The sequence below is a fragment of the Diabrotica undecimpunctata genome, chromosome 3, assembly GCF_040954645.1.
Source record: "Diabrotica undecimpunctata isolate CICGRU chromosome 3, icDiaUnde3, whole genome shotgun sequence".
NCBI classification, from domain to species: Eukaryota; Metazoa; Arthropoda; class Insecta; order Coleoptera; family Chrysomelidae; genus Diabrotica; species Diabrotica undecimpunctata.
This window is the reverse complement of record NC_092805.1, coordinates 134,871,097-134,884,440: the sequence shown is the minus strand read 5'-3', so window position 1 is coordinate 134,884,440 and position 13,344 is coordinate 134,871,097. Positions and strand designations below refer to the sequence as shown.

At 32.0% G+C, this 13,344-nt stretch overlaps 1 protein-coding gene across 1 annotated transcript; it reads right to left on the bottom strand.

Moving 5' to 3' along the window:
• Window positions 1–2,610: 2,610 nt before the first annotated feature.
• LOC140436177 (pheromone-binding protein Gp-9-like) lies at window positions 2,611–9,403 on the bottom strand. Its single transcript, XM_072524880.1, has 2 exons — window positions 9,284–9,403; window positions 2,611–3,044 (listed from the first exon to the last, which is right to left on the bottom strand). Exons 1-2 carry the CDS (start codon window positions 9,326–9,328, stop codon window positions 2,709–2,711), a joined length of 381 nt encoding a protein of 126 aa, XP_072380981.1. The 5' UTR covers window positions 9,329–9,403; the 3' UTR covers window positions 2,611–2,708.
• Window positions 9,404–13,344: the final 3,941 nt, after the last annotated feature.

The following is a 13,344-nucleotide window of genomic DNA, read 5'->3' as shown; positions in this document are numbered from 1 at the left end:
ACAAACATAACATCGATTTAAAGATGGCTAAAAATTATCACAATCATCCTAATCATTATGTTAACACTGGTACTCTGGTTAATCTTGGTTGAGTGTACAATTTTTTTACCATTGGCTCGGCCTTCCATCAGTCTATAATCAAATAGTATGTTTACGTTTTGGAGATTTTTCTAAATGCTGTATCTTCATCACATTGTGGTATGTTAAGTGCATTTTTTCCTGTAGGTATCTCCACTCAAAAAAGTTTTACAGATTTTACGTTATAAAGTCTATGTGCATCTCATGCTCACTTTAACTGCCGGATAGTCTATTAGTTACACATACTTTAGATACTCCCCACTTTATACAGCCTGTGGTTACCTGAGTTTCTTGGTCATCGGGGAATATATGGATATAAAGATCTTAATTTAAATAGGAAACCTAATATACATACAATATTGATAAAAGTACACTATACATTTTTGATATGTTGTGTAAGCAACGTTTTAAAATTATTGACAGCAGTACATTTTTTATAGATGCCTATAAATACCTGATTTAACTTAAAAATAGTGAATTTATCGTAATTTTATACATAGTTCTAGGTATATATATATATATATATATACATATATATATATATATATATATATATATATATATATATATATATATATATATATATATATATAAAGTGCACTCGTAAGTGAATGGGATGTTTTCGGTCAATTTGGAGATAAAAAGAAAAGAGTTGTGCTACTTTATCTATTTAATGAAGACGTTTCGTCCACTGTTTAATGAACATCATCAGTTCATATAAAAGAGTATTATTAGCGATACATCAATATAAGTAACAATTAAGTAAATGATCTTACTTTTAAAAGATCTGTAGCGTTAAAATGGTATTAATACGAAGAAACTTCAAAAAGGCAAACATAAAAAATTAATCTAATACATACATCAGCAAAAAAACACAGAAACACAGAACGCCGGAAGATTCCCAATTTAAAAGCTCGAATGTCAGAACTGACAATCAGCTGGTGAGATTGAAGGAAAATTTTTGAGGGACATTTAGAGATCAAGTTGTATAAACAATTAATTGAAACTAGGTACAGTTTACAAATTAACAAGCTTAGCACAGCAAAAGAACATGTGATAATCATACATGTATATAAAAAATTATTGTAAAAAACTTAAGTAAAAAACATTAAAATTGATATGTAGAGAACTAGAAAGATCATAAGATGCACTTCCAACAATGTATTATTAGTTAAATTTAATTTTAACTTTAGGTAACATTATTGAATAGGTTAAGATTAAAATATAATATTTAAAAGTAAAATGAAGTTACCAGTCTTTAGCTTACTAGGTGCCGCAGGTAAATTATTCTAACAGGTATAACACCCACGCCAACAACGTGAAAAGACAGTGGCCTTGAGGTCAAAATATGACAGAACTGCAAGGCGAAATACCAACCTCTAGTGCAATAGGCAACTATCATATCATATTTTCTTGGTGTCTTCAATAAATAGATGAAGTAGCCACCTTCTTTGTCTTTTATTTTTCCACTTTGACCGAAAAACCCACCACTCTTCGAGTGTTCCTTACTTTATATTGGATTGACGGTCGTACTCCTTTTATCGATATATATATATATATATATATATATATATATATATATATATATATATATATATATATACATATATCATCTAACCCTCTGATATTATGAAGTTATATTGGAAGTATATATTCAAGAATGAACATTTTTGTTGAAAGAAATAATAAATTCTTAAAAATATTCAGATAATAATGATGATACTTTTTTGAAGACAAAAGTCATGGTGAAATAAAACATTCTATTTTCAACAAAGAATAAATTTAGAGAATTTAACATTGTCCCAATTGCGGTAAGTTTGTTTAAGATTAAATAAAAATAAAATTGATGAGCAATAGTAAAATGCTGTCACCCACAATGTAGCTTCCAACATTATTAAAATTTTTTTAAACTGTTTGTCCTTTACTAGTATATGAGAAATGAGTGAATACCCACAATCTTAAGTAGTTTTTATTTAATAAAGTTGGTGAATTTTGGGCGCTAAGACTACATACGCTTACTGACTAAAACTTACAATCTAATCATTAAGATTATAAGTTTAGTCAAACAGATTAGATTGTAAGTTTAGTCAGTAAGTAGTAGTCTTGGCGCCCAAAATTTAACTTTAGTAAATAAAAACTACTTAAGATTGTGAGTATTGACTTATTTCCCCTATGCTAGTAATATGGACTCACATTGGCAACCTTTTCATCATTTGTTTGTCCTTTTTCTAGTGTTATTTTTGTGTAAATTTATTATGCAATGCATATAAAATTCATAGAAGTGCTGGATAGCGTACATTTTAGACGAAATGCCCCTGAAAATGCTCTGACGAAAGTACTTGGGCAAGGTTTAATGACTGTACTCGATATTTGCCTTATATTCAAGCATTCAACTATATATCACTTCATCAAATCAAACTATTTCTCATTGGTCCTCAAACTCAACTGCATTAAGCATTTGGTTTTATTATTTTATAATTTAACGTTTCTGTATTTGATAGATTTGGTAGATGATAGTAAAATTGTTTAAAATGCGATAGACAAAATTTATTATAAAAAAATAATACATAATAAAATTATCAAGATATCAACAAACTAATTAAATTTTATATCCAGAAGCATACTATTATTTATGGTTTCTCAGCTTTAGCGTAACACTCGTGTATTTTATTCATATCGTCGCAACTTTCAATTTTGTCGATGGCACCAAAGCAGGTCTTCAATACTGCCATCTTAGAATCACTGAAGTGTGCAGAATCTTTTGGAAAAGCTTTTTCGAATAGATCTGGTTTGACAGCACCAGATCCATCAATCGCACCTTGTTTTTCTAGTATGCATTTCCAAAAACATCTAACTTCATTGGTGTCTTTATGAGGTCTGGCTGCAATGTCGTCTGCTACAGCTCCGGATTTTTTCAGGCATTCGTCCATGCCCTCTGGTTTATCGTCGGCTCTTGAGGACTGGATCTTTAATGTAGAAAAAAAAATTAACTATATTTAGATAGCAATAGCTACAGCAAATTAATAGTATGCAATATAATCCAAATCTGGATTTGTCGGTAAATAAAATGGTAGCCCAATTATTTTGATTACAGTTTTAAAACTTTTACCCCGATTTAATATCATAGCGGGATTGCCTCTGGAAAAGAAGAGAAGTAGATATCGGATTTAGCTACATCAAGCGCTCTCTCCAAATTGATAACGATTTAAGTGTTGCAATTGAAGGTTTTCTTCTACTTCATAAAACTAAAAATCGATCTTATTAAACTGTAGGTGTGGCACGTGTATGTTCAGCTGGTTGCTTAAAAAGAGAAGAGAAATATTTACGAATCCGTTGTCGTAATTGCCATCTTGAAGACGGCATAAAGTCACATTAATTAAAATAATTTAAAAAATGATGTTGCTTAATGACAGAACAAGATCATTTTAATACATTTGCTAAATAAAAGTTCTAATATAGTATCAATGATCTACTATTTTTATATTTAATATAATGACTAATATATATATATATATATATATATATATATATATATATATATATATATATATATATATATATATATATATATATATATATATATATATATAACGACCAGGAAAGATGGATAGACGACGTAAAGAGGGATCTTAAAACCATGAACATCAGGCAGTGGCGAAGAACAGTATCCGACAGGGCAGAATGGAAAAACATTGTTAAGCAGGTCAAGACTCACAAAGGGTTGTAGCGCCATTAGAAGAAGAAGAAGAAGATAATGAATTTAATCTGCACGTACTTCTAAATCTATTCAACAGAATCTACATAACAGGTGTAATCCCACAAGAATAGACAATAATGGTTAATATTCACCTTTGTTACACTACTAAGGAGAGTGCACGCAACAGCATATTCATAGTACATAACATTTTCATTAAAAAGTCGCATACCTAAGTTCGGATTCAGAAAAGAAACAAGAACATTTCGCTTTTATTGTGCTGGCGCAAATATGTGTAGATATGAATTAGGACCAGTGTAATTGTTTCATTGATTTTCAGATGACATTCAATAGAGAAAGGCATGAGAAAATTGTAGAACTGTTAAGAGTGATCATACACCAGCGTATTATAGTTTAAGTAGTAGATTGATTAAAAATTTTAAAATACTATGTTACCCTTTTAATTTATCCCTATACTTCCACTATACAAATGCTATAGTGCTTTAGCGACCGCCCGCTACGCTTGTCTATCTGATCGAGACATACGTATCATAATTAATATGTATTGGAATGAAACAACAATAACTATGAAACATAGAAATTAAAAGATGAGTTCGACAAGGATGTGTATTGAAATGCGTTTGTTCTCCATTGTTATTTAACCTTTATAACGAATCTATTTTTAACGATGCAATATTGAAGGATTCACCAATGAATAAGTATTACGGAGGATGAACACAAGTGCGGATTTGATCGACATCGTGAAGTTCCATAAGCTGCAGTATTTTGGACATATAATGAGAAATCAAAGCAGATATGCTACTTCAATGCATTTTAAGGTAAAATTGAAGGAAAAAGGGCCCCAGGACGAAGAAGAATATCCTGGCTTGCTAACCTGAGAGCATGGTATAGAAAGACCTCAATACAGCTATTCCGTATAGCAACCAACAAAGTCATCATGGCGAGAATGATCGCCAACGTTCGAAACGGACAGGTACCCTAAGAAGAAGATTACTAAAGGATGAATACGGTATAGCAATCAACGAAAAAATCATAATATTTGAAGATGACAAATAGAAAGGCTTAGAAAGATTAGAAAGCCTTCGAAATGTGGGCTTACCGACGTATATTACGTATATCCTGGACTGAGCACGTGACCAACGAAGAGGTACTACGCCGGATAGGTAAAGAGAGAGAGGTAGGAATAAGTATAAAGAAAAGAAAGTTGGAATACTTGGGTCACGTTATGAGACACAATAAATATAGAGTACTACAACTGATCGTCCAAGGGAAAATAGACAGCAGAAGGGGTCCAGGGAGGAGAAGACACTCGTGGCTCCAAAACTTGCGGCAATGGTTCGGATTGTCATCTGCTGAACTATTCAGATCTGCCGCAAACAAAGTCAGAATAGCCATGTTGATTGCCAATATTCGGAACGGACAAGGCACATGAAGAAGAAGAAGACATAGAAAGGACTAGCAAAGGACGAAAAAAGTAGAGAAATAAAACACGCATTAAAATTGCAAGGTTAGCTTTTGTGACGATGCAAAATATTTTTACTACGTAATCGTAATCGTAATATAAAATTAAGAATAAGAGCTTTAGAATTTTACTTACTTTGTTGTATGGGATAAAAAGTTGAATATTAAAGGTAGAACAAATAAAAAAGTATTTGAGATGTAGTGCTATAGACGGATGCCGACGTGTTAAGACGATAAAAAAATTGTGGGAAGTCATTAAAACAATAGGAGAAAAAACTGTAATAACTGGACCATAATACTGGGGGCAAACAGCATATACTAAAATGCGGAGGCAATCGTCACGGAACTAGCGAAATAGAACGTTCTTCAGATCGATTCACTACTCTCGATCAATTTGTTTCTAGTGATCATATATTTATTTTAAGCAGGTTTAAATTAAAAACTGCATCAAAAATAACTAAAAAAAAAATAATGGTACAGTAGGAGATACAGAAGACTAGCACGAAACTTCATACTATGTTTTCTGTATTCTTAAAATTTAAAAAATATTTTTAAAATTGAATAAAGTAATTTTATTATTTATTTATTATTTATATTTTAAACAAATTACATTATAATAATGTAATTCAATAAATTATCCTGTTTTCTCCTAACGCCACCTACTAACGTATTACCAAAGCATACGTTGTTTACTTCTGACAGACCCGTCAAATTCAGACGAAATATTAAATTATTATTAAATGTCATTTGATAGTTTTTCCTTCTTCTTCCTTCTTGTATGTAGGCTTTAAAGCTTGTTTCTTCTTCAATATTGGCCTTTTAAATTGTTTAAATTATCACACCACCTTTTTCTTGGTCTGCCAATACTTCTTCGTCCATTTAGTGACTTATCTTATGCTATTCGTACTATCCTATCCCCTGCCACTCTATTAATGTGTTCGTTAAACTCCTTTCTCTGTTTTATCACCCATCCATTTATGTCTTCTGTATTGCATGATCTTCTTATGTTTTCGCTTCTCTCCCTATCCAACAGACTTTTCCCTAATATTCCTCGAAGTATTTTCATATCTGTTGTTTGTAGTAGTCGTCTCGTTTTAGATGCTTCAGGTCTTGTCTTCTCCGTGAATGTTAATATATGTCTAATTGCTGCTTTATAGATTCTTGTTTTTGCTTCTTGTCTTGGGTGTTTGTTCCTCCAGATTGTGTCATTAAGAGATCTCGCCGCTTTACTTGTTTTGTTGTCGTACTTCTTCTTCAACATCTCCGTGACTAGTTATGTCTATTCCCAAATATTTAAACCTTGCTTCCTGCTTTATTATTTTTTCATCAATTTCGATTTTACATCGTAGTGGGTATTTAGATGTTGTCATACATTTGGTTTTTTTGCTGACATTAGCATATTGTATTTCTGGGCTGTTGTATTGAAGATGTGTGTTAATCTTTGGAGCTCGTCTTCTGTCTCAGCGATTAATGCCGCGTGATCTGCATAACACAATATTTGGATTTCTTTGTTCCCCAGTCTGCAAACATGGACCTTACATACTGCTTGTATTATTTCGTCCATTATTAAATTAAAGAGAAGTGCGCTTAACAAGTTACCCTGTCTGACTCCGCTTTGTACTGGTATACACTGTGTTAGTTTTTCATTTATCTTTGCCTGTATTCGATTATGGAAGTATATATTTTCGATGGTTTTTATAATTGGTATGTGATAATTTTATGATTGGTATGTTTCTTTTATACAGTAGATGTAAGATGTCTTCGACTTGGATGCGATCAAAAGCCTTTGTCAGGTCTATAAAACATAGATATGCTGGTTTATTGTACTCGATGGCCTTTTCTGTGATTTATTTGAGTACAAATATAACGTCTACGTAGGATCTTCCGGATCTGAATCCTTGTTGTTCATCTGATAAAGTTGTTATTTTAAAGCTTAAGTGCGGTATTCAATAGATTTATACCTCTATAACTGTTGGGGTCTTCTTTATCTCCTTTCTTGAACATGGGTAACATTATGCTGTTTCTCAATGCGTCTATACAAAAACTAATATTGCAGTGCAATATTAGTTTTTGTATAAGTTTTATCATCTCTAGGCTTATATTTTTTCCTCCGTGTTTTAAAAGCTCGTTGGTTATTCCTATTCGTTTGTTGGTATGTTATTGTATTCCTTCAATTCTGCCATTTCTTTCCGTTGGTTTCTTATGAAACTCCGTATTTGTTTTTGTGTACCGTACAAATCGCTTTCCATCCTTTTTGTAAACTGGGCCTAGTGTTCATTTTTTGTTCTTCTTACCAACTGCTTTGTTTCATTTCGTATTCTTCCATAGGTGTCTCGGGATTTTGGAGTATTTAATGTTGTGTACTTCGTGTAGGCCTTTCGTTTCTCTTTACATTTCTTTTATTTCTTTTTTGAACCATCGTGTATTGTTGTTGCTTCTTTTGGTCAGTATGACTTTGCGTTTTCCTAAAGCTTCTGTTGCTGTTTCTTCAACGTTGTTTTTTCTCGCAGCTCGCGAATATATCTTCGATGTCGTCTATTTGTTTCAGCTGTATCTTCTGTGCTAGCCTTCTTTGGTACATTTCACTTGTGCAGTCTTGTAGAGTCGTTCCACAGTGATTTTACATTGAATTTTTCCTCGGTGATTTCCTGTAGAAAATGTTTTATTGTTATTTTCATTTTTATTTTTGCTGGTACTATTTTGTGTTTACTCCGTGCATCTGCTAAGTTTAAGGTTCGGATATTTAGAATTTACTTTGGGTGGATTTTTCTATATTTATACTGGAGCTTATGGTCGAAAAATGTATTATTGTTTCATTATTATTATTTGATAATAAATTTAATTATTATATAAACTAAATAAGATATTTAAAAATAATAATTGTATTTATATGAAACTATTTTAAAACGGGAAGTGTCACAAAAGTTATTAATTGGATCACATTTATGACTTTTAAATTTTGACAATAGGACTTTTTATCAGCTGCCATGTTTTTCGTACAGACAGATTTGATAATGACGTATAACATATACGTCATACGTACTGGTTTATAAATTTTGTATTTATTAAATAAATATTTTTCATTTAATAAAGAAAACATTATCTGTAAAGAAAAAAGGCTTTAGAAAATTTATGAAATGATATAGGTACTGTATTTAAATGATTTAGAGCGCGTCTTACATATTCCATAACACCGCTTTGTTGTTTCTTTTCGTACAGGTATCATTATATTAATTGATTAAAAAAAGATTTTTTATTGTGGCACTTTATTTTTTTTTCATTAACTAGACTTTCTTTGGTATTTTTTATATTAGCAATAATATCATTTATATTACTAAAACAGCCTAACCTATTTGTTTACAACATGTCTCACTTTATATTTTACTTTCATATTTATACAGTCACAGCAGACAGTTGATTTATGTAACGAGGGAGAGTCTGTTATACAAAATGCCACAACTCTCTATAAATTATTATTTTGATTTTTCAAATGTTTTATAATTTTTAAACGTCTTATTTAGTTTATATAATAATTAAATTTACTATTAGAGGATATTTATTTATATTTTATTGTTAATTTAATATTTTGTCTGGCTTTGACGGATCTGTCAAAGAAGTAAACAATATGCTTGTTGATAGGTTACTTTGTTTAAAATATAAATAATAAATAAATAAATTACTTGCAATAATTTTAAAAATATTGTTTAATTATTATTTTTTAAAGTATGTTGGTGTTAATAAATAAATAATTTTTACAAGAAAACCAAAACACAGTTGTGCACGTGCACATGAGCAGAAAAAGCAGAGAAAAAATGAAATGAAATTTAGAAACAGTTTATATATAACAAATAAAATTTTATTCTATTCTATCCTATGTACGAGTATCTAGAATAAAAACAAAATAAAAATATCGACTAGAAAACACGTATGATCCATAATTCCATAATAAATATGAAAAGTTAAAAATAATAAGGAAGTTAAATAATTATTAGTAAATTAAAAATACAGTTGCCTCCTAAATAAACTTACACATATTGCTACTGCTATTGCGATAAAAGTAAATATTTTCGTCATTTTAACAGGTGATGGATAAATAATCACTGGTAAAAGTGGCAAAAAACGAGGCTTATATCCAAACCTGAATATTTGTGTTCTTCACATAATAGTACGAAAATTATTTATTAAACTTTTGTTGAAGGTAATTTTTAGTTCCGGTTCCTAATTTAAATAAAAGCATCACAATAGGCAAAATTTATATAATAAATTCAAAACAAATTATCTACACAAATTATGGCTTACCAGTAAAAAAGGAGTGGGAGTGGCTACGAAATACCGAAGTAGAAAAATTGAGTTTTATCCAGCATCTATTTTTTGTAGACAATATTATTGCTATAAGAGTGTATGTATAGACAAGGCGAAAAGCTCGAGTTCGTTGAGAAAATATTCCCATGAGATTGTTTATACATACTCACTTTCATGAGATGCCCCCTTAAATAAGATTCAAGATAGCCCAGGCGAATGATCAATTTCTTTTAAACAATTTTTTTTTAACAATAAATTTTTTGGACAGGACAATTTTTTTTTAAATGTATTAGATCATTTTGAATAAAATAAGTCTTTTGTAGTTTTTCTGTAAACTTGATCGTTTTAAGTTTCGAGATAATTTAAAACTGAGAAGTTTTAAGATCAAGTTTACAGAATAATTATAAGAGACCTATTTTGTTCAGAATAATCTAAAAAATTCAAAAAAAATTGCAAAATCCGAAAAAATGATTATTACAATTTGTTTACAAAAATTTGAACAACTTTTAGCCTCGGCGACCTCTTGAGCCTTATTATAGGGTATCTCATAAACGTGATTATGCAAAAAAATCTTCTGGAAATATTTTTCCGAATGAACCCGAACTTTTTGCCTTGTCTAGTAGTAATTTAAAAATAATGAGAAATATAGGTACGGCTTTAAAAACTCTTTTTACGAAAACAACAGGAATTTATAAAAGCTTAAATTACACCCAAAACATTTACTAAAAATCTAATTAGATTCTTCTTTTGTCAACTTTTAGTTTGCTGGTCACTAGATACGTCAGAATTTTTCGGAAGACAAATTACATTATATTTTTAAACGTAATAGCTTTATATCTTTTTCTTTTCCTTCTTCTTCTTTTTATGTAGACATGACTTTGTCTGTTTTTCAGTGTGATTCAAGTAAGTTTTTCGTTGCGGACTTTCATCGTTTTCGTGGTCTTCCTACTGATTGTCTCAGTCCTTGATATTCTGCACCTTGCACCTATGTAGTATACTTGTACTTCTGGCATTGTCCCATAATATTTTATCATCAATGTTTCTAAGTGGTTTTATCTCTGTTGTTTCTATCCATCTTTTTGTCCTCTCTGTGTCAGGTCGTTCAGAATGTTGTTCTGTTGCCATCTACGTAGCAGAACGTAAGTTTCTGCCACGTATGTCATTATTCTTCTGATGACTTTTTAGCTTTGTTTGTAGTAAAAAATAATAATCTAATATTCTTGTATGATTTTTTGTTAAATTTTAGTTAAGAACATCACCTAAGTGACGTATTTTTGAAAGTCAATTCCTAAGTGATATCACCACATTCTCCGTATATTTGTGGATGCAAGAACACCACTGTCAAAAAATTAGCTAGCACACACTAACACAATACGCACATACACATACACATACCCACACACACAGACACACACACCAAAGTGAATCTAAGCTCCAAGGGACATGAGATTCCCAGAATAAGTGGTTGTCATGTCAGAAAATCGAAGAGGTCACGCCTCGTGAAGACGATACCTCTCTGATCCCCAAACTACCTTCAAACCCCTCCCCAATCTTAGACATAACATTAGGGAAACTTAACTTGTTTCCATTCAATACCCTCGGAAATAAAGATTTTTTGCGGTGATACCGCTTTCGTAGGGGTGGCGTTATGCACTTTTCTCCCTTGTTTACGTTTATTTTTGTGAATTGTCTAGAATTGCTTCTTCTCAAAATGTGTCAAAAAGCGTGCCAATAACCTTGTTTTTTGACCATGGTCACTGGTTTTCCTCCCTAGCGTATTGTGTGTGCTGGACGATCCATTGCCGATTTGGAAAACGGTGTTTGCTTACCTCGCTAGCCGACCACCTGGAGGGTCTGGTCACCAAGTCTGTGCCTAAAGGTACACGGTCTCAGTGCTCAGGAATCGCAATTACTATAACTGGAATATCCGTGGAAAAAATTGCTGACCTCTTTTAAATGGCCTAAAACTCAGAAAGTAATTGATTAAATGGTGTGACGTAGCAATATTTAACCATCGCATACTCCGTGTATGTGTTTTTGCATTTATACTTTTTTTTTATAGAAGTACCGTTTCTATTTTATTAATTAACCTATTCTATTTACTTCACTAGCCAAGTCCAGTGTATTGCCAATCCATAGAGTCCTATTTCCCAAACGTTTTCATGTTTTACTCTCTAATCTTCGGGTTGATGCCATACTAGTTGGTATGTCAATTGGTGCCTTCTCAGGGATTAGCTACAGGTTCTAGAACCAAATCAATATACCTTCAAGCGAATAAATTTAGTTGGAAAGAAATTATACGACATTTTTCACCTATCATAATGTCTCTCCAAACCATGACATTCCTGTTTATATCTGTAAACAGATCTGACAATTTCCGTTTTTAATTATCTTCCTCGCTCTCTAAGTACACGAATTCATTGGTCATCTGATTTCATTCAAATCCTGGTTTCGTCTGAAAATAGCAAAGTTTGCCAACTTACAATGTTCCAGTTTTGGTGTTGGAAACGGCAATTTAAGAGATCGACCTTGTGCAGCCTGAGTAACTCGGACACCAATAACTGTCCCACTGCTCTATAATTTTTAAGCACAAAGTCTTTTTCTTGTCATTTAAACTGAAACACACTTGGTTGGTTTCAAAAGTTGCCTTTGGAGCAGCAGGTAAGAAATTGTTTGTTCTCTTCTAGCTATATAAAGAGTGAAACACTTGGCGAGCCCAAGCAGATCGAAATGATTGGAATCTATTCAATCCAAACACTAGACCAACTATTATTGAAGAGGTTGTCCAAGCCATTAAAAAGTTTAAAAATAATAAACCATCAGGAACTAATCAAATTTGTAGTGAGCTCTACAAGAATTGTGGTGACGTCCTGCTACAAGCACTTCATAAACTTTTACTTCTTATCTGGTAAAATGAGAGTTGAATGGTCTCAAGGCGTGATATGCCCGTTGCATAAAAATGGCGATCAGCTTTAGTGTGACAACTACAAATGTATAACCCTGCTAACAACTGCTTAAAAAATGTTAGCAAATATTCTCTAGGCGGAACTAGCAAATACCAGGCCAGATTTACTCTAGAAAAATTACCATTTGACCAAATTGATTCAATAAGACAAATCGTCGAGAAATCATTAGAATTCAACATTGAAACCATCACGTTTTTGTCGACTTTAAAGCAGTATACGACAGTGTCGAGAGAGCAGTACTATACCAATCAATGCATCAGTTTGGCAGAAAAAATCCGATTAACGAGAATGACAATGTCTAACTTAAAAGCCAGTGTTAGGATACACGGATAAAATTCTCGATCCTTCGAGATAAAGGATGGACTCTGACAAGGGGTTGCCCTGGCTTGCAACCTATATAACATTGCCTTGAAAAAGGCAGTACGGGACACAAGAATTAGAGACGGCGGTACTATTTACAATATATCGATATAAATCTTATTATACGCTGATGACATTGACATAAGTCATATCTTTGACAGGTTTGACAGCTTTACATACCTTGGCTCGCTAGTGACTACTACCAATAAAACATGCGAAGAAATTAAAAGACGAATAAACCTTACAAACAAGGCATACTGTGGACTACAAAAACAATTCCACTCAAAAAATATCCAAAGACAAACTAAAATTATTATATAAAACACACTGCTAAGGCCGGTCCTCACCTACGGGGCGGAAATATGGACTCTAACGCAGGAGGATGAAAGACTTCTGGGAATATTCGAGTGTCAGATACTCCGCAAAATATTTAGAGCAATAAATCAATGGAGCAAAAGATTT

What these genes read in the sequence shown, in the direction of transcription:
- LOC140436177 (XM_072524880.1), bottom strand. Translation starts at nt 9,328, where the DNA reads ATGACGAAAATATTTACTTTTATCGCAATAGCAGTAGCAATATGT. An exon ending in CAATAGCAGTAGCAATATGT is followed by an intron (nt 3,045 to 9,283) that starts GTAAGTTTATTT and finishes TCTACATTAAAG; the next exon opens with ATCCAGTCCTCAAGAGCCGA.